The 24,352-nt window shown below is 42.7% G+C and overlaps 2 protein-coding genes across 5 annotated transcripts; one reads left to right on the top strand and one right to left on the bottom strand.

Annotated features, from left to right (window-relative positions):
* The first annotated feature begins 121 nt into the window (after positions 1 to 121).
* On the top strand, positions 122 to 11,397 carry gpsm2 (G protein signaling modulator 2). Of its 3 annotated transcripts, XM_085139383.1 has the most exons (16): positions 122 to 294; positions 1,033 to 1,071; positions 3,488 to 3,837; positions 6,118 to 6,339; positions 6,428 to 6,563; positions 6,678 to 6,817; positions 6,960 to 7,083; positions 7,213 to 7,328; positions 7,667 to 7,822; positions 7,917 to 8,025; positions 8,170 to 8,299; positions 8,392 to 8,468; positions 8,585 to 8,773; positions 8,888 to 9,047; positions 9,135 to 9,325; positions 9,731 to 11,397. In XM_085139383.1, exons 3-16 carry the CDS (start codon positions 3,773 to 3,775, stop codon positions 9,905 to 9,907), a joined length of 1,992 nt encoding a protein of 663 aa, XP_084995509.1. In that variant the 5' UTR covers positions 122 to 294; positions 1,033 to 1,071; positions 3,488 to 3,772; the 3' UTR covers positions 9,908 to 11,397. The 3 variants fall into 3 exon arrangements, with proteins under 3 accessions (XP_084995509.1, XP_084995511.1, XP_084995510.1); XM_085139385.1 differs by lacking the exon at positions 3,488 to 3,837 and having other exon boundaries at positions 123 to 294; XM_085139384.1 differs by lacking the exons at positions 122 to 294; positions 1,033 to 1,071; positions 3,488 to 3,837 and adding an exon at positions 4,388 to 5,124.
* On the bottom strand, positions 10,791 to 23,897 carry wdr47a (WD repeat domain 47a). 2 transcript variants are annotated; one of them, XM_085139380.1, is made up of 17 exons: positions 23,659 to 23,897; positions 22,365 to 22,534; positions 21,916 to 21,999; positions 21,679 to 21,763; positions 20,123 to 20,254; positions 19,837 to 20,013; positions 19,239 to 19,750; positions 18,984 to 19,101; positions 17,118 to 17,299; positions 15,296 to 15,541; positions 15,141 to 15,204; positions 14,545 to 14,702; positions 13,965 to 14,134; positions 13,712 to 13,882; positions 13,480 to 13,611; positions 13,107 to 13,325; positions 10,791 to 12,315 (listed from the first exon to the last, which is right to left on the bottom strand). In XM_085139380.1, exons 2-17 carry the CDS (start codon positions 22,520 to 22,522, stop codon positions 12,173 to 12,175), a joined length of 2,751 nt encoding a protein of 916 aa, XP_084995506.1. In that variant the 5' UTR covers positions 22,523 to 22,534; positions 23,659 to 23,897; the 3' UTR covers positions 10,791 to 12,172. The 2 variants fall into 2 exon arrangements, with proteins under 2 accessions (XP_084995506.1, XP_084995507.1); XM_085139381.1 differs by lacking the exon at positions 23,659 to 23,897 and adding an exon at positions 23,432 to 23,652.
* Between the last annotated feature and the right edge of the window lie 455 nt (positions 23,898 to 24,352).

The raw sequence follows: 24,352 nt of genomic DNA, 5'->3' as shown, positions 1-24,352 counted from the left end.
TCTGCAGGGGCGTGACTAAATTTGAATGCCGCTCTCTGATTGGCTACTTGGCGAAAACACACAAAGCTAGTGCACTCGCAAGGGGTTTCTTCGTATTTATCGAAGTTGAAACGAAGTTTTTTACCGAAGTTGGAGGATAATGTAGCCGTAGGCTGAATATAGTACACCTTATTGTTATATTACAGGCGTCCACTTTTTTTTCTCCACGTAAACGCACCCATGTTTTTAAACTCGTGAGACACTAAAGAAAAGAAGTGAAGACAAGTCACCTTTGTTCGAGCTGGATCGCCTAACGTAAGTTTAGCAGCTAACAGGCTAATGGTGCTAGTCATCGGCTGGATGTTGGTGGAGATGTGTGAATGAATTAACTGGTTATGAATAAAGCTAAAGAGACAGCCGTAAGATGAACTCATTTGGGACACCACAGCCCTGACAGTGGTGTCCATAATGCGAAGTCATTTCTTCACTTTAAAGTAGTTATCACTGGAGCTGATATTAAAATGCTATAGATGAATTGTCACTATCAGTGTAGTGTAGGGCATAGATTTACTGTTTGTTATATAGTATATTGTTTGGTATAGGCTATAGTGTATTGCTAACAAGTGTTATACTTGTGCAGATGGTTTATATAGCATGATTATGACCACTTTTATCGTACATAATTCATTTCTTACTGTAGTTGCACTCATGTTAGTGTAGCAATGGTCATGAGAGCATGCACTCAAACGCACAGTCTTGTATACCTCTACATCTGATTGTATTGTTATTACTATACGGTGTATACAATATATACCTAGTTGCCAGCATATTAGGTGCACTTAACTGTAACAAGTGCAACCAGCTTTTTGTTTATTTAGTCTATCCTTTAGGTAGGTGTAGCTGTGTGCATGTCATCAAGAATATGGAATTCAATATTTAATGTAGTCTGTATTAAGCCATGTTTTAATATATAAAAAAAATTGAATAGCCAGCATTGCAACACATGCTTATGAACTTTGAGGTTATTTATGGTTGTAACATTGTTTCTTCCAGGCTTCCCAGATTTCCTGTTCCTGTGTGGAAGAATTACCGGTCAGTATCCCAGTACTTAACTTTTGTTTTGGTGTGGGGTTTTTTTGCTGCCTCATGGTGTGATGCGAAGTGGTGCTTCCATATTTAGGTTTTGTTGTCAGAGGCAATAGTCATTTTAGAGCATCAAAACACAAAAAATAGCTCACATGTGTTGTGTGTTAAGGATGAAATCATGTTCTTGTTTGTGACTCAAAAAGGAGTCGGCGATTAGCTCCCATGAAGCTGTCATTAAAAACGGCATCTTTATTTTTCTTTCTTTGGACCTTTATGCATCAGTAACTTTTCTCTGTTTCACTTTTGTTCATGCACACTGTAGTTTTATGAGCCAGACAGAGTTCTCAGAAACACACCCAGATGGCATACGGTGTTGGAAAAAGCTGCAAGGATGTTGGCACACAACAGTCAATCATTATATTAATATGCAGGAACATGTACGGCAAAGCTCCCAAAGCTCTGGGCATTAGTCACAACCATTTACAGCCATTTACAGAGCGGCAGGAATAACAGGATTGTCAAATGGTTGACTCCACCAACTATATATATATATATATATATATATATATATATATATATATATATGTGTGTGTGTGTGTGTGTGTGTATATATGTATGTATGTATATGTGTGTGTATACACATACAACATGCAGGTTACAGGGCAGAGTTTGAGAGATTTGCTGTTATTCAACTGTCATTAAAAACTGTAAAATATTGAAATCTCTCAAAAACTTTTAAAACTAAAAATTATAATGTTATTATGTTGTTATTTAGTAGACAAATAACAAACAAACAAAATTTGCAATTGTACACTCAGATTAGAGTTCTGACTTGTCTGAGAAGTCAGAAAGTAATCCAACGTAACATTCAACCACAATAACTAATTTGCTATTCGGGATTTTAAGTAAATAACTGAAACCTGTCATCTTAATAAAGAATTATGTATAATTATTGTCCTTCACTATTTTATTCAGTTTTTTTGCAAAATGGTAAATTTGAATATTCTCGAATAATAACAAAAATTACATTTTAGCTAGAAAAGCTTAAAAAAAAGGCTTTGCACATAATAGTGGATTTAATATAACAGAAATATAAAAATGTTTTGGTAACTAACAATTTAATTAAGGGCAGTGTGGCATTAACCTTCCATTGGGTGGTGGTTGGATATGTTTGTTAAGCACTGTATGTGCAGCATAGATTATTTTCAGTTTTACTGCATTGCGCCTTAGAGATTTTTGTCTTTAATCTCAATTGAAAATTGAATTGAAGTGATGGGAAATGTTTCTTGTTATCAAAGCACCTGTTTGCGCTGCTGTGGGTTTAATGATTAACTCTAATACTTAACAAGAGGAACAGTTTATTAATCAAAGTTCCTGATATTAGGTTTTTGTGAATATTGGCTTCCTTGTTATGTATGGATTTGTAAACTTAGTAAGCAATATTACCTAATATAATATAATGTTTCATTGACTGTTTAATAGTACTCATCAATCACGTAATCTAATTATAATCATGACCATTCTCAGTTGTTACTACCATCCTGATCACTTCTTCATTTTGGGGTTTTTAATTTGAGCCAGCTTATCTTTGATGTAGCTGAACAAATGCTCTGTTGGAAACAAATAATCACTCATTATGGCTTCAGCTGCCAATTTAATAGAGATAGGCCACCTACTGCATGTCTGTCTTGTAATTGAGTTGCTATTTAATATAAAGATGTAACCCAGTTTGTAAATAACTGGCCTGCCCCATTTCCCATATTGTGGTTGTGTGTGTGTGTGTGTGTGTGTGTGTGTGTGTGTGTGTGTGTGTGTGTGTGTGTGTGTGTGTGTGTGCGTTCAGGGGCGGGGCTGACGGTTTAAACTTGGGGAGCTAATGGGTGTGGCAAGAATGACCTCATGCTGAAATTAGGTAATAGCTGGTTTAGATTTTTACTTGAAGCAGTCTCTACTTTCCATGTAGCATGCTTATTGCTGTCCTTTCCTTTGGTGGAGGTAGCGTACATGCAGCAAGTCTCTCTGCTTTTTCCCAGATTTTCAGTTTACCTTGTTTTTTGGGTGAGTTTTTTTTGTTTGTTTGTTTGTTTGTTTGTTTTTTAAACCAATCATGCAGCAGGGTTCTGGTTGCTTTTTCTTTCTTTTCGGCTACTTCCTAGGCCATGATTTCCATTCACACACACTGTAGATATTTTTTCCTCTTGCTTTGCTATACCTGTGGAGCACACAACCTCTCCAAGCCGGGGTGAAGTCCCCGTCCATCCTAGAAGATTGACAGTTTGGCTGGCCCCGTGCATTCATTTCCGCCCCACTCTCCCGCTTCTTGCTTACCCCGCTTGTTCACGCTGCTGTTTGGTTGGTGTTGCCATGGCACCGTGCAGCCAGAAAGAGGCTTCACATGCAGCATCTTGTGTTCTCTTCACAGAGGGCCGCTAACAAGCGATTGAGGGCCAGTGACGCAAAACACACATTACACGAAAGCAGCTGTGTGGACTGACGCTCAGGATTCTGCAGCTTTAACAGTCGTGGGTTTACCTTCCCCTGTCAACATTCAGCAGAGGGACTGCTGCAGACTCTAACACATTGGGTGACCATTTGGTTCACCGAAGAGTTTTTTAGTTTGTTTTTTTTTCCTCTCAGAGTCTTGGTGCTAAACGCAACCATTTTTTCGGGAACGAAACTGGGATTTTCCCTCATATTATGCACTTCAATGGATAGAGGTGGCTCAGTGGTTAGCACGCGTGCTGAGGAGCAGTCCTTTCATGTCCGCTACAGGTAGGACTTTTGTCTTTTCACTAAAGTGTAGTTAGAGTGTAGAAAGTGTGATTGCTTTCCCAGTCTCTAGTTTCAGATGGAGTGTTGGTGAAGTGTTTTGTTGATGCCTAAGAGGAGCAATGCTATTTATAGTCATTGAAATATTTGTAATGTAAGATGTTTCACGTACCCAGTTGAAGAAGTGACGCTATGTTTAGTATTGAAGCTTAAGTTAAATGATAGACTGGAGGAATCATTTCACACTGTGGTCTGGGACTTTGTTGACTAAGGCAGGTAAGGTTTTTTTTTTTTTTTTAAAAAAGGGGGAGCATCTTGCAGCTGTCCTAACATTCCCAGGTAAAGCGCTCGGGCAGCAGATGTGACCTGCAACCACATAAAGACCTGCGCCCGCCAGCTTCAATATTTAAACAAGCCCTGAAATATTCATCAATGCTCCCTGTGTTTATGTCCACATGCGTGTCCATTTTATTTAGATAGCTTAGGCGTGTGTTTGGTAAGAGGGTGGAGGTAACAAGTGCCAGGTAACAGAAAGAGTAAGAGGGTGTACTGGCTAGATATATTGAACAAACAGCTTTGTTTGACTGCCATTGGTTAATCAGCAAATAAGACATTGTGCAGATACAGATTTTATTTGTGTGCTTGGAACAAAAAGGGGAATAGATATTAAAAAACAAAATAAACATTTTTACTTGGTAGTGGTGAAATTGTTATTTTAAACACTGGTATCAGCACAGAATTTCACCCGTTCATCAGTGCATCCCTAATTCCATTACACGTCACTACAGACTCTGTTTGTCTGACAGATCTAATCAATCTGTACAGCACTCACCGGCTTTGTAATCTGTCAGGTGCATACTCTACAGCCGTAATCTCAGGTGACCAGGTCACCAGGAGAGCGGGGCTTGGACGAAAGACAAGCAGATTAGCCGAGAAAACGCTGATAGAGCAGTTTCCTTGCTGGCAGGCATTGGAAGTTAATGCTGTGACAACATCACACGCGTCTCCTTGACGGTTTTCCAGTGCGTGATGCTAAATTATCTCTGTGACGTCAGATGAATTATGGTTTTGATATTACCTAGGACGAATGCAGTTTAGTTTTTAGGGCATTTTTGTATTTAAAAGAGAGAAAAAAATCTTTTCAACACGAAGTTGGTCTAAGGTAATCTCTCCATGCTTCGGAGAAAGAGAAGGAGCTGCAGCCTGGAGGTTTTTCCAGTGGATACCTCAGTAGATGCCTCTCAGATGTTCCATGTGCTGCTGTTGTTGTAAGACACAAAAAGCCAGCAGGTAGGCTAGCATTTGCCTCAGCTAGTATTAAATGATATAGTGTTAACGTGGCAGTAAACACAAAGTAAGCTCTTTAATATAAGGCCTAAGGCCGCTGAGCTGAGCTCGATTGAACTTTATTGTTCTTACACCATGTTTGCCTTTGTTCTCAAATTATAGCCTAGCTGAATGGTGAGACAAGCTGTTTGGTGTTTTTGCGTCATTTCTGGGTCTGTTTTTGCGAGCTTTCAGATAACCATAGGGTGGTTACAGGAGGAAATCTTGTTATACAAACTGAATAGATTTTTTTGTTAAGCCAGTATGTCACTAACAGTACAGTTTCCTGAAAAACAAAGTTGGTTTATCTGACAGTTTTTGCTAAGCACAAATATGCCACTAAATTTGCCTTCACAGCCACTGACTGACACTCTTTTCATCTGGCATAAAACATTTAAACCCCATGAGTGTTTGTTACAGACATTCATGTATTTGCTGTACTTCAAAAACAAATTTATTGGGTGTTTTGATTTTATTTCTTTTGAAGAAGTATACAGATGTCCAGTGTGGGTTGCTGGGAATCAAACATTTTGATTTCACAAGCAATATTTTAGGAAATTTAAGAATTTTTTTTTTTTTTTTTATCTTTGTCAGCCCAGATCTTTTAAACGATCTGTTATAAGGTGTTTAAAGTTCTAAAGCAACAGCAGCAAACATTACAAATACTGAATATCAAAGGTTCAGTTTTGGTTCAGAAGATTGGAAAAGGAACCTGCTTTGCTTTCTGGGGTAGGTCAAAAGGATGTGAGATCTACTATAATAAACAAGCTCTATTGTTTTCTGTAGATGGAAGGAAGTGGCTAAACATTCCCACTTGCTGAAAGCCTTTGCTTCAAAGGACGTTTTGTTTTTCAGTCGTGAACTGAGCCATTTGGCTGTCGATTAGAGGACGAGGAGATTTTAGAGTTTAATGTTTTTGAAGAAGAGAAGTCCAGACTGTGCTCCTCTCTGCTTTAGGATGGAGGTGTCCTGCCTGGAGCTGGCGCTGGAGGGTGAGCGCCTTTGTAAGGTGGGTGACTACAAAGCAGGCGTCTCCTTTTTTGAAGCTGCCATCCAAGTGGGCACAGAGGACCTCCAGGTGCTCAGTGCCATCTACAGCCAGCTTGGAAATGCCTACTTCCACCTGCATGACTATGCGAAGGCCTTGGAGTTCCACAGGCACGATCTCACCTTGACGAGGTTGGACACATGAGAAACAGCTCTGTAAAAGGCCCTGCTGAGTGCAGCACAATGTTTATTTATTAACAGCGTGACGTGTCTTGTTCAGGACAATTGGCGACCTGGTCGGAGAGGCCAAAGCCAGCGGTAACCTCGGCAACACATTGAAGGTGCTGGGTCGGTTCGATGAGGCTGTGGTTTGCTGTCAGAGGCACTTGGACATAGCCAGAGACATGAATGACAAGGTGAGGCAACGAATTCGAGAAAATAAGCGATAAAGAATAAAAGTCAGATATTTGTATTCATGTATTTGAGAGTTTCAGAAGAAAGTGATCTTCACCACTCATGTTTCCGGTTAGGTGGGGCAAGCGAGGGCACTCTATAATTTTGGGAATGTGTACCATGCCAAAGGCAAAAGTATCTGCTGGAGTGGAGCTGAGCCCGGAGATTTTCCAGAAGATGTCATGATGGCACTGAGGAAAGCAGCAGAGTACTATGAGTAAGAAGGAGAGCGTGTGATTTAATCAGAGTCATTTAACATTAGAAATAACAAGTTCTGTTACTTTGACTGTTGTGTCAAGTATCCAGTGTATTACAAAGCGAGCTGCTGGGTGACCGTTTGATTGCATATGCATTGTCAGGGCAAACTTGGCGATAGTGAAGGAGCTTGGAGATCGAGCTGCTCAGGGTCGAACTTATGGCAACCTTGGCAACACACACTACCTGCTGGGAAACTTTCACAAAGCCGTAGCTTCTCATGAACAGGTGAGGGTGAACTCTGAAAAGTGACTTTGGGTAAAGAGTTCACAAGCATCCATGATGATGTTTTCTTTTAGTAAGTTACTTATTACGCCATTTTAAATACAATGTTAAAATTCAGTGTTTCTGTTTCAGCGTTTGCTCATTGCTAAGGAGTTTGGGGATCGATCAGCAGAGAGGCGGGCTTACTGCAACTTGGGGAATGCGTATATCTTTTTGGGGGAATTTGAAGTGGCAGCTGAACATTACAAGTAAGCCACACCTACATATGTGTATTAATGTTTGTTGTTGTTGGCCGCATTTTTTCTCTAGGCCTGTGTGACTGGATCCTTAATCGCTTGATCCTACATTGTCACCATGATTGTCTCATGTCCCCCCCAAAAAAGAGGAAATTGAATTATCAAATAACTGTAACATTTTTAGACACTTTTCCTTACACAATAGTGGCAATATCTAAAATTCTATCATTGTATTTATGCATCATATTATGTTCCTATGAGCTCCTTCTGGGAAAGCAGGCCTGTATTGTATGAAGAAAACATAAAGCCAGTGTGCATTGTTTGAAGCATCTTGTCTGATTGCTTGTTAGGAAGACACTGCAGTTGGCGAGGCAGTTAAAGGACCGAGCCGTGGAAGCTCAGGCCTGCTACAGTCTTGGCAACACCTACACACTTCTGCAGGACTATGAGAGAGCCATAGACTATCACCTCAAACATCTCATCATAGCTCAAGACCTCAATGACAGGTACAGCTGCAAACACAAGGTTTTATGATGCTTCTTTTGACGTAACTATGCCACAGTTAAATAGTATTTGCTTATGTATGCTTTCATTCTGTAGGATTGGTGAGGGCCGTGCATGCTGGAGTCTTGGAAATGCCTACACTGCACTGGGAAACCATGACCAAGCCATGCACTTTGCTGAGAAACACCTGGAGATCTGCAGAGAGGTATGAACTGCTCAGACTATCTTCACAGCAAAGCATTTCAGAAGTACTCAAAGCAAACTTGTTAAGAACAGATACAGAAATCCTTCAGCAGTCAAATTAACAGTTGGTTTGTTCCTTCTGTTTTTTTGTTGTTGTTGTTTTCAGACTGGAGACAGAAGCGGGGAGCTGACAGCTCGTATGAATGTATCTGATCTCCAGACACTTTTGGGTTTGAGCTACAGCACAAATACCTCCACTGTTTCCGAAAATAAGGATATCGACTACAGCCTGCACGGTAAAAACTGTGTAACCTTCCCTATGCCCCTTGCTATAATATTTCAGATGCTTTGAATGTGTAGATTACGTAACATTGTTATTGTTTTACAGGAGCCAGGCCCAGGATGAGCAAACGGCACAGCATGGAGAACCTGGAGCTGGTGAAGCTCACTCCAGACAAAGTAAATGTAAGAACTGCTCCACTGTACCGCTCTGCTCACACCTCATCTACAAGAAGTGCTTCTTGTTACATCACCCTTTGCTATTGAACTTGTGATGATTGTGATCCATTTCTGTGCTGAAGGGTCAAAAGTGGAACAGCGACATCTTGACCAAACAGTCCAAGCCTTCCCTTGCTAAGAGCTCCTCCAAGCTCTTCTTTGTTGGCCGTCTGCGAGGGAAGAAGTACAAGTCTGGCGGCTCCAGTAAGGTCCTCCAGGACACCAGCAATACCCTGGATACCAGTCAGCCACCTGCACAGGGACCACAAAAAGTACGCAGACCTGGGGAATTCATTTGAAGATCACTCAGAGAGAGCACAGAAAACAACAACTTTTGCTGTTTTATTTTTATTTATTTTTTCAAGTTGTTTGTTTTTGTTTTCCAGCGACTCAGCCCCGACATGCTCGGAGACGACGGTTTCTTTGACCTGCTGAGTCGATTCCAGAGCAACCGCATGGATGACCAGCGATGTTCGATACAGGACCGAGGCAGCAGGTTATCGCTAAACAGCGGCCCAGAGTCGCCTCCCAGGACCATCAGGAAATGTAGGTCTATGCAATCTACCCACACAAAAAATATAACCACTGTTAAAATAATTTATAATTTGCGTACTTATTTATTTTAATTTGTAGCCATGTCAGAGTCTGCCAATGTGTCAGGCGCTCAGGGCAGGCGCTTAGAGGAGTCATCAGCAGCAGGGGGGAGCCTGCCAGGACTCAGGCTCAACCAAAACAGCAACCAGGCTGTGCTCAGCCACCTGATGGCCAACGCTGACAGCGCTGAGCCTGATGATGACTTCTTTGATATGCTTGTCAAGTGCCAGGTAACAGAAAGAGCATAGTTTACTGAATAGTTTCCTAATACACATTTATATAGTGCTGGGTGGGCACACTTGATATTCAAACACTGGTACAAACAAATATTTTAGCTCCTATTTAAAATAATTGTGTAGTTAAAGAGTCCCAACAGTGGCACCCATCCTATACAAGAATGATGTTTTTGAAGTGGATGCTGAAGGTAACAGGAAGCCGGTGTAACATAAGTAGAGGAGTGATGTCTGTTTGTTGTAGCCAGAGGTCAGGAGGCAGGATTCTTATTACCTTGCAAGAGATCAGCTGCACAAAGGAGCAAAGTATATTACAAAAAAAAAAGTTAGAAACAAGATTATAAACATCCTGTTACTCGGACATCAAAGTCATACTCTTTGCTTTCACCGTATCCCTTCCAGGGCTCTCGTTTGGATGACCAGCGGTGTGCTCCTCCCCCTCCTCCAGTCCGAGGGCCCACCGTACCAGATGAGGACTTCTTCAGCCTCATCATGCGGTCGCAGGCCAAACGAATGGACGAACAACGCGTCACCCTGCCTTCTGCTGGAAACGCTGCATCTAGACCAAGCTCCAACTAAACAAAGCACTAAAGGGACTGTGAGGTCTTTTGTTTAATGAAGGTGTGGACAGTATTGTGATGGACCAGTGATCACTTCCTTGTCCTTTAGGACAACACATAGCATTATCAGCACTGTATGCAGTTGACAGTGTGGGGGGGCGGGGGAACTCAGATTAACAAGGACTTTTCGCACAGCTTGTACAAAGATGAACTCAGAGTAGCATTGGGGACAAAAGTGTTTTTTTAATAATTGTTTTTAATAATTCTGTACTGCTGCATACTCTCACTTCACCCTGTGTATTTTTAAATACACCACTGCAGGTATGTTTGTATTTATTGTTCTTGTCCCATGAACTGCCGTCCCACTGCTATGAAGTAGTAGAGGTATACTCATAGTGGTGTTTTAAATCACTCTTTTCATGTATTACAGCCCTTTACAGATATGGCATACATGGCAGTGTGCGTGTCTTGTGCGTGTCTGTTTGATGTGATTTCATGGAGTTTCTGAGTTGTGCCATGTTGAAAGTAAAATGTAAATGTTTGAAGGTGTGATCTGTTCTGATTTCTGTGGAAACTTTTCATGAAAAAGTGACCATGGTGCTTTATGAATCTCATTGAGAAGAGTGTGTGTCTGAAAAGGGTTTTTGTTTGTATGAGGTTTTTGTTTGAGTTAAGTTCCTGAAGTCGCACAGGAGGCACTTACAAAAGCTAATATGAGCAAACTGATAAAGTATGGATTTAACCCATGTACAGTCTGTGTCTCTTACCCTTTTGTACTAAATATTATGAGTGAGTTCAGAGGAATAAAACATGTCTGTTCATGTAGCCATCATGACTTGTTTTAAAATGTTCAGCATCAAGTATTTAATCCAAAGAAGAAAAGCAAAAAACAAAATACAAAGTTTGTGTAAAAGACACTTTATTGAACGTACCAGCAGTCAGACTTCAGTTAGCTTGAACTCATCTGTCACTTTTAAAAACAAGGCTTAATACAAGAGCCACTAGCATTTCAAAAACTAACTGTACATACATGAACACAACTGAAATAAATACATCTATGTACGTATTAGTTTGGCCTTCGTTGTTAAAATAATATATACTATACATTAACATATAAACTTAAATATGCATCTCTGCAAGTAAGTCAATATTAGAAGATGATGTTAAAAGGACAAAGTGCGCAGGTTAAAATAAAAAATAAAATAATATGCATATGCCCCAAACACGGGTTCTAAATAAATATCAAAACACCCGTGCTTCCATCCAGATTCCATTGTGCATACGGTCAGACCCTTGTTTGGGGAAAAGACTGCCATCTACTGATATTACACACACACAGCAGTAGACAAGCCAAAGCTTTTGAGCACAGCCAAATCCAAACTGAATGCAAGGGCGCCCAACCAATAATCACATGCTGTACTTCCCTTTGATACTAACATAGTAACGAGCAAGCCACTGCAAAGACACCGGAACAGCATCAGCGCAAAAAAAAAGAAGAAAAAAAACAAACACTGATTTTAAATTTAAACACACTAGCTCGTTTACACAGTTGGAGCTGCAGTAATACAGTGCATACAGTAATGTTAGACACCCCACGGGGAAGCACAAGATAGCCTGACTTCCATAGATTCGGCCTCCTGAGAGGAAAAGCTCACTACTGAAACACTGGAAAAACTACATTTTACATCAAATTTTTGTCTTTCTTAAACAATAGCAGCATCTCACCAGCTGTAAAAATAATGATATGCAAAAAGAGGAATGTACGATTCTCAAAATGACTTAACAAAATTTGATCTTAAAAAAAGGACTTTTTTTTGTTTGTTTGTTTTGTTTTTGTTATGGAAACTGAGAACTCAAGGAAGGCACCATCATGAACAAAGCACTCCTGTCCTGTCTCTCCTACTCATCCCTTTAGGAAAAAGAACATGCAGCAACTGATTGGTGTGAGCAGAGAGCAAAAACGCAGGGCGAATTACAGGACAAAGAACGACGAAGAATCCTGCAGTTTTACTCCTCAGTGTGGTGATCAAGAAAGGAGAACATGCAACAAGTGTGCTTTTGATGTGTCCCAGGTGTGAGTCCCATTTGCTTTACTACAGACAGGAAGGAAAGGCTTGTTCACCAGTTTGTGTACCTACGAGAGTGTGTGTGTCTGTGTGTGTAAGGGTGGGTCAGTGTTTACAATGCAGAGGAGCAGTAATATTTTAGGGGAATGTGTCAGATAGAAACAACTGGCTCTGTGTGTGTGTATGTGTGTGTGTGTGCGCATACAAGTGTGTGTGTGTTATGGATTGTGTGTCCAAAGTGTGACAGTGCGATCAGCAGAGGATGAAAGGAAGGACAGGTCTTGTGTGTGCCATCGGCACTGGATCACTTTGTCACCGTGTTCTCCCACCACGGTCAGAGGCAGCTGTTTGGTCAGGTCACCTAGAGAGACGGAGGAGGAGGCAGAAAACCATCAGACACGTGCTAAGGGTGTGGATTCTGGATTTTCTCTAACATGTGGCCTCAAATATATACATACACTCTTAAATCTTTTAATATGTGTTAAAGGATCTGCGACATCTTAACTAGCTGCCCACATGGACAAACCAAATTCTTTACCGTCACACGAGACAAAGATTGTTATTTGGCCACAGTGACAAGAGGTGCAGTATATTTGGAGGCGTTCAACCCTAAGAACACTGTACCAGCTGTCAAACATGCTGGTGGTAGCATCCTGCTCTGGGTTGTTTAATGTTGGGACATTGCACAAAGTGAATGGAATAATGATAAAGGAGTATTACCTCCATATTCTTCCAACTTCACCTCGAATCTACAGCTCAATGGTTAAAACTTGGACACGTCCAAATGTGATGTACCTATGATGTAACTCAGTCCGCTCTAGTGGCAGACCTGGAGCCAATCTCACAATCATCCTTTTAATTTATATTTTATTTAAAGGAGGTGGGGAAACCTTCTATAAAACAGGCATACTTATCATCATCATCATTATCATTATTATTATTACTACAATTATGATTATTAAGACTCAAAAGATAGTTTTTTTTCCCCAGATGTTAGTGATCCAACAAGAGTGGCTTTTTAATGAAACATTTTTAAACTCTGTTTGAAGTGATTCTATTGAATTAAGTGCTGTTACAGATGTTTTAACTATTGTAGCTATACCACATCGTATCCAGATGCAACCACTGTATGCGCTCTGAAGGTAGACATACCTTGGAGGTTGGTGACCACGACCTTTGTGTCATAGGAACCAGTGAGCAGGTAGTGCGCTCCGGGGGAAAACCTAACGGACCGAACGTCACTGGCGTGCGGCCGGTACACCTGGACGATGCGTCCTCCTCTGATGTCATACAGCATGCATGCGCTATCTTCCTGTCCTGTTGCTAGGAGACGGCCACTAGGATCAACTGCGACTGAGGCAACTGGACTCCCTGTGTAATAAAGAAGGGGTGTAGTTGTATGAACTGTCATTTTCAAATCGAGAACAACAGAACCAATGATAACATTTACTATTTCTGGTATCTTGGCTCACAATTCCCAAACACTTGCTATATTAAGAGGTGAAACACATGATGCGAGCCAAACCTGAGCCATGGAAAGCAGTTCCCACTACCCGCACACAGCTGGGCACTCTGAGGTCCCAGAAACGCACCGTCTTATCTTGAGAGCCGGAAGCGATCATCCAGCCGCCCCACGTGTACAGAGACAGGATGTGTCCTGAAGAGAGATTACACATTGTCCACTTTCAGCATCATCCTTACTCTCGTTGACTTCCACTTTGATTTGTGCTGGACAGATGGAGGGATGGAGCAGTTACCTGTATGTCCACTGAGGGCATGCAGACCCTGTCCTCTCTGGCAGTCTGTGGTGTAGATGTTACAGTCTCCGGCCCCGGCACTGATCAAGATGGCTCCTCCACTTTCAGGCCCCTCCATGAAGGCCAGGTCTCTTATGGTACCGTCATGCATGCTAAACTCCAGGTCTGGGCCTAGGATGCACAAAAATAAATGAGAACACTGGCAATGCCACAAACGGGACGACCACCACACATTCACGCTGAGGACGCTTACCTGTGGCGTTGCACGTCTCTGCGCTGAAAGGCAGCACTTTGACATATTTGTCATTGGAGCCTGTAGCCAGCAGCTGCCCACAGTGGCTCCAGGCCACACAGTAGATGGACCCTTTGTGGTGTTTGTTCCTCTTAAAGCGAACCACCGGCTGCTTTGTTGGACTTGAACCACTGAGGAGAGGAAAAGGTGGTCAGCTACTGTATGCAGAGATGAAAATAAACAGTTACTGGTTTGAACTTTCCAACTATTTACACACTAACTTTAACTAATATGGAAGTGAAGTTTATAAGCTAACTGACAGATCAGTGACCACATGGCAACCACCAGTCGCTAGGGGAAAATGTGTATTGCGCATCTAATTGCTGGCTGTTATGTGGTCATTAAAAGGTACTAAAAAGTCTACTTTTCACTCATATTTTAAAGGATCAGAAACAAAAAGATGGATTTTAACAGATGTGATGGATCATACTAAACAAAAATCTGTTAACATTTAACATTCACTGTGTATCTACAGTTTGTGTTTTATAGCAATCTGACCCTGAATTAGCTGTAATGTGTTCTGTTTTTTGATTTTTGTTACCTCGTGTCGAGCGTCTCTGGATAAGCGCACACGCGTAACGTTTTGGAGTTGGAGCCCACAGCGTACAGCGCTCCAGACGGGTGAAAGGCAACGGCTCGAATAGCCTGAGTGTCTTCCAAAGAATGCACCGGTACAAACAGGCTTTTTGGTTTGTCACCCTGAAAACACGGCATATACGAAAAACACACATTAGCAATGAGATTACAGCACCGTAATCTCACCTGATCTTCTCTACCCTATGACATGCATACTGCTGTGACATCACTGCCATTCAGATAAAACTGTTATAATCCGCTTAGCCAAATTAGCATTACACTGGATCATTTTAAAGTACAATGTAAACAACAGAGAATGTGCTGAACTTTAAAATCACACCACACAAGGTCAGAACTAAACTAAGGGTAACACCTGAGTAACAACCTGCAACTGATTATTAACACCAGGTCTGTCATAACTGTTATTTCTAGTGACGGCTGTCATTCTGCTGTCACCGTGTGTGTGTGTGTGTGTGTGTGTGTGTGTGTGTGTGTGTGTGTGTGTGTGTGTGTGTGTGTGTGTGTGTGTGTGTGTGTGTGTGTGTGTGTGGCCGTCCCTACCTCTTTAATTCGGGATAAAGAGCCTGGAGAGTCACCTTGTTGGCCTCCTTTTGGTTTTTGCCCACTGTAAAAAACAAACAAACAAAAAACAGGGGTCAGTATTTCAACAAGCAGGTTTAAAAAACAATAACAAACAAAAGCAAACTCACACAAACCTCATTGTGACGACAGGGGACTCATTTGGAGGCGGCACAGGCCGACCCCCTACGGTGCGTTGCGGGGTGCTGCTGAGCACCCCTCCCCCTCGGGTCCGGCTCTGCTCGGGGGTTACAGACGGAGGGTTGTTATTGTCCTCGGAGGCGGGCGTGTTCCCGTTGCCATTACACTGCTGCGTCAGAGACTTTACCTCTTCTCCCAAATTCTCCATCCCCACGTTGAGCTCTTCCAGCTTCTGGATGGACCTGCAACAACCAAACAGACGAGTTCTGTCTCCAAAGAGGCAACTTGTTTTCCTCTTTCTACTAAACACTTGTACCTGCAGGCCGACAGCCTGGTTAGAACTACAAAGGGAAGATGACAAAGGAAAACTCAAATATTAATGTAATTATTCACAGCTAGCCTTGTGAATAATGTAGAGTGCTACGTAGACTGGGAGAGGGAGGATGGGGAGGATGTCTCTGAGGGCAAATCAAAGAGCTTTTGTCCCGCTAGAAGAAAAAAACAAACTATTTTGTCACCTCATTTTTAATCACTGAGCTGAAGCTAACTGAAGTGGTTTTGTGGTTAGAGGACATACAGTAAAACTATACATATAACATAATGCTACTGCAGTTTTGAGAGGAATCTGGGTCTAATATTGTGTACAACACAAACACACATGAGGTGGTGGTCCCATGTGTTATGTTGTAGCTGATTAGAGCAGATGGTGCAGTATAGACAGGAGGGGGTGTGCCATGCAAGCGAATCCACATGGGACTCGTCATTTTTAGAGCCTTAATATGTTAACCTTTTCTGACAGCTGCTCCTCTGCTGTTATACGACAGTCAATGTCATGCAGGCTTCACTTCAGCAAACTGTCCCACAACTACCATGACAAGTGCGCCATACGACTGAACAGCTGTCTGTACCATATTTCCCCGAACGGTGAGATGAAGTCTCATTTTGGGGATCTGGTCCATTCTCCCCAGTTTAAGCTACTGCATTGCACTGTTGGTACAACCCAACCCTTCACGTGTTTACGGGCAGGGTTGGGTCTGCAGGGCTATATATATATATATATATATATATATATATATATATATATATATATATATATATATATAGCTGCTGGATGAGATTAAATGAATAAATCAACTGCATATAACAAGAAATAACAAGAATTCCGTTTTTAAAATGCTTTGGTTATGCAGTCTACAGACAGATATCTGTATATGAATAAGAAGAATCTGCAAGCAAGCAAAATGTTTAGTATTGGAAGCTTTCTGGTTTCCATTTATCATCTGTTAGGCTCTAATGACCAATAACATTTGAAGGTTTTGGTCATGTGCAGGCATAAAGTCGAGCTAAAGGCAGACTGCGTTTGCTCAAATTCAAACTTGACTAATGCTTAATGGAGAATCTGCTTTAATAACTTTTATCACTTTATCCACATTTGAAAACAATGACCGGCAGACTACACAGGAAGTCTCGGCCTGAATATCCAAAAACCCAACAGAAAGCCCTGAAAATCAGGCCGTTATCTGCGGAGGCTGCGTCAGCAGTTTAGCTGACTCAGCTGACTTGATACAAAGAAGCAGGACGGAACTTTAGAATAAGAAAGTTTATGTGAATGAAAGGATGAAAGGATGAGTTTCAACAAATAAAAGATCTTGTAAACAGCATGATTATAGTGCTGAAGTAGACGCCACCCGCCCATGTCTATGAGCCTGCTTTTGTTTCTTTGTGTGAACCACACCTCTGGCTGAATGTGCAAACAGAGAACGCACATTCCTCATCTTGCAAAGAGCATTTAAGTCATTTCGTTTGCTGCGTCCGTACCTGTTGAGGAACTTCTCTGTGAGGCTGTGCTGCATGTCGCTGGGCGGGGGATCCTGCTGGACCCCTCCCTCCAGCAACATCTGCTGGTACATCTGCCTCTGCTGCTGCTTCTGCTCCAGGTGCTGCTGCACGCGGAGGCGCTGGCGATAAAACTCCTCATACTTCTCTGTTGAGTCACGAAGCTGGGAATGAAGCATAAATATTTAATATTAGAAGCACATTATTTATACTTTATATCTTATACCTTTCTTTTTATTGAGCTGCATCATGTTGCACACAATTGAAGGGACAACCTGTAAAAGAGGCGGCATGGTGTTGCAACTAACCATGAAATCAAAATGTGTTTCCACCAGACCTGACCCGGCCTGCCGTCGCAGAGGATCATCATAATGAAGTTTACATAGAAGGATGATGGTGGCTTTGATGAAGCTACTCATCAACCGTGACTTTATTCTACTGCTTCATTCATTTTAAAAGTTCAGTTCAATGTGAAATCAGATTTCCATTCAGATTGTTTCACTGTGAATTGCACAGTTTTGTAGATCAGCTGATGTCACAGATGTCTGCCTTCTCAAGTATACTGAATTTGTGAAAACTATGCAGCGATGTGCTCCAGAAATCATGACCTCTGACTGAAAAGGTCACTGAGATTCTAGGGTATGAATCTGAAAATCCTACGTCGCCTCATCCTTGAGTTACTGTATTCACAAACTTGGGTGATTACGCCCCCCGCCCAGTAAGGTGACAATAATACACCAGCAAAAAGAAAAAATAATTTAAAGAAAAAAATGAAATCACAAAACTTGTCGAGAGCAGTTTGATCTAAAAACTAGTAACCGGGTCGTAATCTCAGCCAAAAACAAATTACTTTTTTTGACATGTACTTTCCATTGTATTCAACATAATGCATCTCTACAGTGGACATCCAAACTCATGCAGAAACAATGCAAACTGTTCTAATGTAACACTTTAAAAGAAAAAGCTGCACAAACCAAGCCACACCAGGCAGCTTCAACACTGCTCGAAGGCAGAAGTGCGATCATGTGACCCCTGCTCCGCGCCAGTTCAGGTATCAGCGGAGGAAGGAGGGGTCAGACAGGGAGCTGAGGATAGATCATTTCCCCCCTCTGTCCTCTGCTTCCTGTCCTCGCAATCTGATGGGAACAGACCTACCGCATGCCAGGGGGGGGGGAGGACAGAGACGCTGGCATCGCGCCAGCTTGGAAAAGGGACAGAGAACAGAGAGGAAGAGAGGGCAGGGGCGTGACTGTGAGATCACAGAGGTCCCAAAGTCTGCTTCTGTTTCTGGCCTCTTTGTGTGTCTCCAAGGTGATGGGGAAGGCAGAGGAAAGCACCAGCTTCACACTGAGCTGCACAAGAGGCCCCAGAATAGAAACCATGTGACAGACAGACACAGATACTGTGTTCACGATGTGTTTACGGGCAACACGAGGGCACTGATGAATCATTTTTGTGGCTGTGCTCCTAGGCTCTTGAGCCACATGTTTCCACTGACCCCGGATCAGGACCTGGATCCACTAGCCTCATTGGTTACACAAAGCAATCGTTACAGAGCATATTATTAATGTTTAAATAGCTAGTGATGACTTTAGAAAGCATAATGTGTATGTACGATTTCCTTAATGCACTCTCATCCACACTAGATAAGAAAGCCTGGGCTGCCAATCAGAAGTGAAGAAAGACTAAAATACCAAATACAGACTAATCGGAACTGGTACTGTAGGCAACACCCATTAACGAAAGAAAACAATTAGGGAAGCTTAATAAAACACAGCACTTGTTTGGAAATGTGTTCGCATGCAACAGGCCTAACAAGTTCAAAAAGCAAAAGTCGCTGATGTTTACCTCATTCCTGTCAGCGGAACCAGCTGACGGAGCGTCTTCGCCCGGAGCTGAGGCAGGACGCGTGTTCTGGGCTCCAGCTGAGCCCATCATCTTATCCACAGGTGTGTCTGTCCTCGACCTTCACCGAGAAAACACAAACCCCAGAAAATCAATCAAATAAATCAACATCAATAATGGATCTTGCTCCCTTTTTGTATCTCTAGGAAAAGATTTAGAGACAGGAAATCTGTTTAAGCTCCAAATCTAAGCTCTTACGTTTCAGGGGATTCCTCAAAGATGCTGTGGCAGTCGGAGCTCTCCATCATGAGACTCCTGCTCAAGCTCTGCCCTCCTGCTCCGGGGTAGTGAAAGTTGGCAAACGAGTGGGACATCGGAGAGACCCCTTTACCCGGTGCTATTTCCCCGGCGCTCGCTCGCTTATCCTGGCCGGAGAGCCCGTAGGACAGCCCGTCCAGCGCTGGGTTCAAGGAGCGCGACATGTAGGTGTCAGCGGACTGCGGGCGGCGAAGGGGGGAGGAGGGGTATGGCGACAGTTTGCTGATGAGCGGGGTGAGGAGATCAGAGTAGCCGGTCTTAGCAGGCTTGACCAAGCGGTCTATGTGGATGTTGAGCTGCTTCTGTTCGAAGGCGCAGGAGAAGACGGTCTGGGCGAGGTTCTGCATCCAGGAGAGCAGCGACAGGTCCAGGTCGTCACAGCCGTTACCACACAGCATGTCAACACCCAGGAGGACCTCGCTCTCTGTGATCTCCTCGCCCGTCGCTTTGCTCTGCACATAAGCGTCCAAGAAAGACCGGTTAGAGGCACAAACTCACTCAGGCCGCAGTCTTTACATTTAATTTTAGCGTTTCACACCTGGCAGAACTCGACACAGCACTCATAGAGGACTCCCTTGAGAAGCAGCTGAAATAGTCGATCCCTGCTGGCCTTGAATCCAGCCTCACTCAGCTTCCTGTCTGCGGGGATGAACTCGGCCACCATGGTGCAGGCCTCCTCGAAACACTGAACTCTGGCCGTGCTCGGGTTCCAGTCCTGAGGGGACGCCAACAGAGAAATGAGACACAAAAGAAAACACATACACAGTTTCCTCCTGCTGCTTCGATATTATGCAAGTCTTATTCTGTAACAGCAGACTGCGTGCCTTGAACTCAGCATGATTTGTGAGGCGAGGGAGTGTGAGGAGCAGACACAGCTTGCTGTAGTCGTCTTTAGACGGACAGAACTCCTCCAAGGCGTGGAGGCATTTGACAGCTTCCTGCATGGTGAACTCCAGCTGAAAACACATGAAATATATATTTTTATGTAACAGGTGATCAAGGAGACGATTCCCTCTAAAAAACAGAATCAAGCTTCTCTCAAAGAGCACACTATTGTTTTGGTTTTTGCCCTCTCACACTGCCACGCGCTGAAAAAATCACCACCAGCACACAATCAGGCCCGTTACACAAGTAATACACACCACCCCCAGCTACAATATTAACTGTGAGCATGCTCAGTAGTACACGATATGCACAGATGTCCAAAGAAGTGTGAGCTAATCCAGTTTAACAGGACACGATGGCGCCGACAAAGCATCACAGGCAACATCCACAACTACATCATGTTACAGCAGACTCACAGCTAGCCTAATTTGAGAGGATAGATGGAGTTTTCACACAAGTCTGGTTGTCTGATTATACAAAATAGTGTGTGTCTGACTTCAAATTATTAGCAATCAGGACTAACAGAAAAATTAGAATCATCTCTCATATGAATCTTTTATAGCCTCAGCAGGAGTTTATGACAATGTGGATATTTTATTATGTACATATTATTTCTGCAAAACATTTAAAAAGGCTCTGAAAGTTAAATAAGTCTGGACTCTTTTGGTCTGGTACATGTAATAACCCATCTATTACCAAGAAATCCAGCCATCTATTTTCCTTTTACCCAATTCAGGGGGAGTTTAGTCTATCCCAGCTGTCACTGGGCAAAACGTGGGGTACTCACTGGACAGGCTGCCAGTCCATTGCAGGGTTAACACATCGAGACAGACCACCATTCATGTTCTCATTTGTAACTACGACCTATTAACCAAACATGATGTTGGAGGAAGCCGAGGTACCCACACAACCACAGGGTGAACATGCAAACGCCACATAGAAAGCCCCCGGCCTGCGAAGTCAAACCCCGAACATTCTTGCTGTGGGGCAACAGTGCTAACCACTGTACCACCGTAGCATTAGCCTATAAAGTATGTGTTCCTGATCCTTGTTCCTAACGCTGTCCTATTGGTGTACGCGATCCAGAACAAGGAGGGACAAAACAGTCATAATCAGCTGTCACAGGTGGACAGATGATCTTTGTTAAGTGTTTTATCCACAACAGCAAACAACTTCATCAAAGGAGCAAATAAAGAGCTTAATCCAGATAATCTCTGACCGCAGTGTGGCCATCAGTCACTCCTTAAATGTCAGTGCTGCCACCATTAAACACACACCCACAGACATAACCCACCCACTTATAAGCAGAGAGCTTTTAAGCAGACTTCCGCTGTTTCCTTTTCAAACAATACACATTACAAACAGTTTGCACCTGTTTTTATCTTGACAGTGGCCCACCTTGTTCACAGCCTAACAACACGTGACTGTTATAAAGGTTGGAAATTCAGGTTTTGTTTGGGAGGTTTTGATGACAGTTTTTAGTTTTCTGACTTACGTGCTGTGGCTCGTCTTCTGCAGACATGGCGTTATTCACACATAGAGCCTCCAGAAACTTCTGCTTGAGGATGATGTAACGAAACCTGGTGGCAAAATTTAGACCTTTAACTATTTTTACATACACTTAGGAAAACATTACATCGCCTGTTTGTTTTAGTTATCAGCGACAAAGTGTCAAATAGGTAAAATGAACTGAATATGTGAAAAGCTGCAACAGAAGAATAGGCAGCCTCACCTTTTTCTGTCAAACTTGTCCATGCACTCCAGAGGCTGAATGAACTGCAGGACCTCATCCCACTGCCCGTCGAGGACCAGTTGCCTGAAACAAAATATTTATATGACCTATGAATGAGAAGATTCACAGTAACATAAGGGAGCGAGGGTTTTTTGAATATCTTGTGTTTACTACAACAAAATGACAGCGTATAACAGAAACTTGACACTATTTGGTGAACCACTAAAATGTATTTTAATACTCAGATTCAGCAGACTGGCTTACTTCCAAAGCAGCACTCAAACATCCAGTGTGGAGGTGCAGTGTTACACTATCCTCACCATAGAAGATGCCATCAGAAACACTAAACTTACTGGACTGACTGGAACAGTTTCCCATTGCTCCTACTTCACAGTAATTCTTACACACCTGTATCTAGTCTGTACAGAGTGACCACTGAGTTCACTTACCTGAGGAAGAGCATGTCGTCTGAGTAGAGCCCGTTGATGACGCCGCTCTCTTTCTCCAGAGCGAGCATGCTGATGTGCAGCTTCCTGGAGTTGAGAAAGTCCAGGATCACCTTGATGATCTCCACCTCCTTCACATTTATGGTTTCCTCTGCTGTCATTGTGACGACGGGCTGCCAGTTACAGGATTAAAAAAAGCAAAACACAAATGATTAAAAAATGTTGGGAGTGAAAACCATGGACAAAGTTAGAGGCAAGGCTGAGATGGTTTGGACATGTGCAGAGGAGGGATCGTGGCTATATCGGACAAAGGAGGAAAAAAGGAAAACTACAGGATGTAGTGTAGTCATGGATATAGTAATTGAAGACAAGCAGAGTAGGCGTGATAGGGGAGGATGGTGGCGACAGGATGAGATGGAGGAAGAGGAGCTGCTAAAGGGAGCAGGCAAAAGAAGAAGATTCATTCTCTTTGAAAAGAACAAATCTCACTGCTTTGGATATTATATTAATTGGATTCTGGGTAACACTGTCCACCTCCTGAGGATAAAATAGTAGGATTAGTTTTAATGCATCGCCAGGCACTGTGACTTCAGGATGAAACATGAAACAAATTTCCCTGCTAATTTTTTTTTTAGCAGGGAAAACAAATGCAGAAGCTTGTAAAAAGTAGATTTTAAGACTGAGATTACAGGTTTGCATTAAGTCTTCCAAAAGAAAAACCCAAAGGTCATTGAATGCCAGTCTGTGTAAATGTGTTAAACACGCTAAAACATACAAAAAGCCAGGCAAAACAGATGTTTGAAGTCAAAACATGAAGGTGCCGCCTCAGAGGTTGTGTTTACACTGGAGAAAACAGCACGTTATATGACTGTCGTGATGTAGCCTCTGGTGTACTGATGGCTATCTGTCGTCGAGATCGGAGAGATTTCATTTATAAAACTCCAGATAATCACAGCCAGGCACACAAACACACGCACGCACTGCAGTACCGCTAAGCTAGCCTGAGAGATGGCTAGCTAATAACACTGGCACTAAGCCACAAGTCAAACAGCATAAGAAGCTTAGGCTACTTGTTAGCTTTATATAGGTCCTGGATCCAGCCTCCGGATTATGGCAAAACCATCAAACAGCTAGTTAGTGACAGAGCTCATACAAAGCTGACTAATTTCACTGGCTGACTAGCTATAGACAGGCCGAGGGGAGAGAGGCATCATCCGCTAGTTAGCTGGGCGGGGTACTCACTGACAGCGTCCCCACCGACCACAGTAACCCTCCGCCGTGCTGCCATTACCCTCACCTGTTTCTGAACATACAGGGGATGAAAACGCTGGCCCTCAACGCCGCTCCGTGCTGCCCACAGCCGCTGTCACGACGGTACCGGTGCGGGATTGTCAGCGCCGTTTGTTTCGGTGTCTGTCGGTCCCTCCCTCCTCCTCCTGGTCTCTGACGGTGTCCCCTCCTTGCTGGATGTTTCTCTGCGGTCTGTTTGCTGCCCAGCCTGCCTGTCTGCTGCCTGCAGGGGCACCGCCTCCACCCATCCATCCCAGCCATCCATCCATCCATCCACCCAGTAAACGGCCAAACTTCACACAATCAGCAGCATTAAACAGTGTATTATAGAGATAATGGCATTTTGTGAAGGGAAGGTGTGCATACAGTGATTGTGTACTGGATGAAATTGGAGGCTTTTTTATTGTTGCCTTCTTGAACGTAATGACACATATTTAAAGGAAAAAGAATAAATAAACCATACTGTGTGACCCCTTAAGTATACGGGACGTATTTATCGAATGCACATCCATTAAATCAGATCAAATTCACAAAATAAATAGTTTTCATAAATGCATGAACAAACCTGGAATAATAATTTAAAAAATAATAAATCAATCTATTAATTATATTAATTACTTCAGTTTAGGCGGAAATTAACAGCATCTGCATTAAGGTGATGTGTTTGAGGTCCTCTGGTGGTCTGTTTGTGCAACATGCAT

Source organism: Neolamprologus multifasciatus, chromosome 18 (genome assembly GCF_963576455.1).
Source record: "Neolamprologus multifasciatus chromosome 18, fNeoMul1.2, whole genome shotgun sequence".
Lineage (NCBI taxonomy): Eukaryota > Metazoa > Chordata > Actinopteri > Cichliformes > Cichlidae > Neolamprologus > Neolamprologus multifasciatus.
The sequence above is the reverse complement of the archived record's forward strand: the minus strand, read 5'-3'. Positions and strand labels throughout refer to the sequence as shown.

Bases quoted from the DNA above. Each gene is read 5' to 3' on its own strand.
- wdr47a (XM_085139380.1), bottom strand. From the start codon at position 22,522: ATGACAGCAGAGGAAACCATAAATGTGAAGGAGGTGGAGATCATCAAG. The intron at 20,255-21,678 runs GTAAGTCAGAAA...ATGTGTTTTCAG, and splicing joins CAGAAGACGAGCCACAGCAC to CTGGAGTTCACCATGCAGGA. The intron at 13,612-13,711 runs GTAACTGCTCCA...ATCTCTCTTCAG, and splicing joins TGCCCTCAGTGGACATACAG to GACACATCCTGTCTCTGTAC.
- gpsm2 (XM_085139383.1), top strand. From the start codon at position 3,773: ATGGATAGAGGTGGCTCAGTGGTTAGCACGCGTGCTGAGGAGCAGTCC. The intron at 6,564-6,677 runs GTGAGGCAACGA...GTTTCCGGTTAG, and splicing joins CCAGAGACATGAATGACAAG to GTGGGGCAAGCGAGGGCACT. The intron at 7,823-7,916 runs GTACAGCTGCAA...TTCATTCTGTAG, and splicing joins GCTCAAGACCTCAATGACAG to GATTGGTGAGGGCCGTGCAT.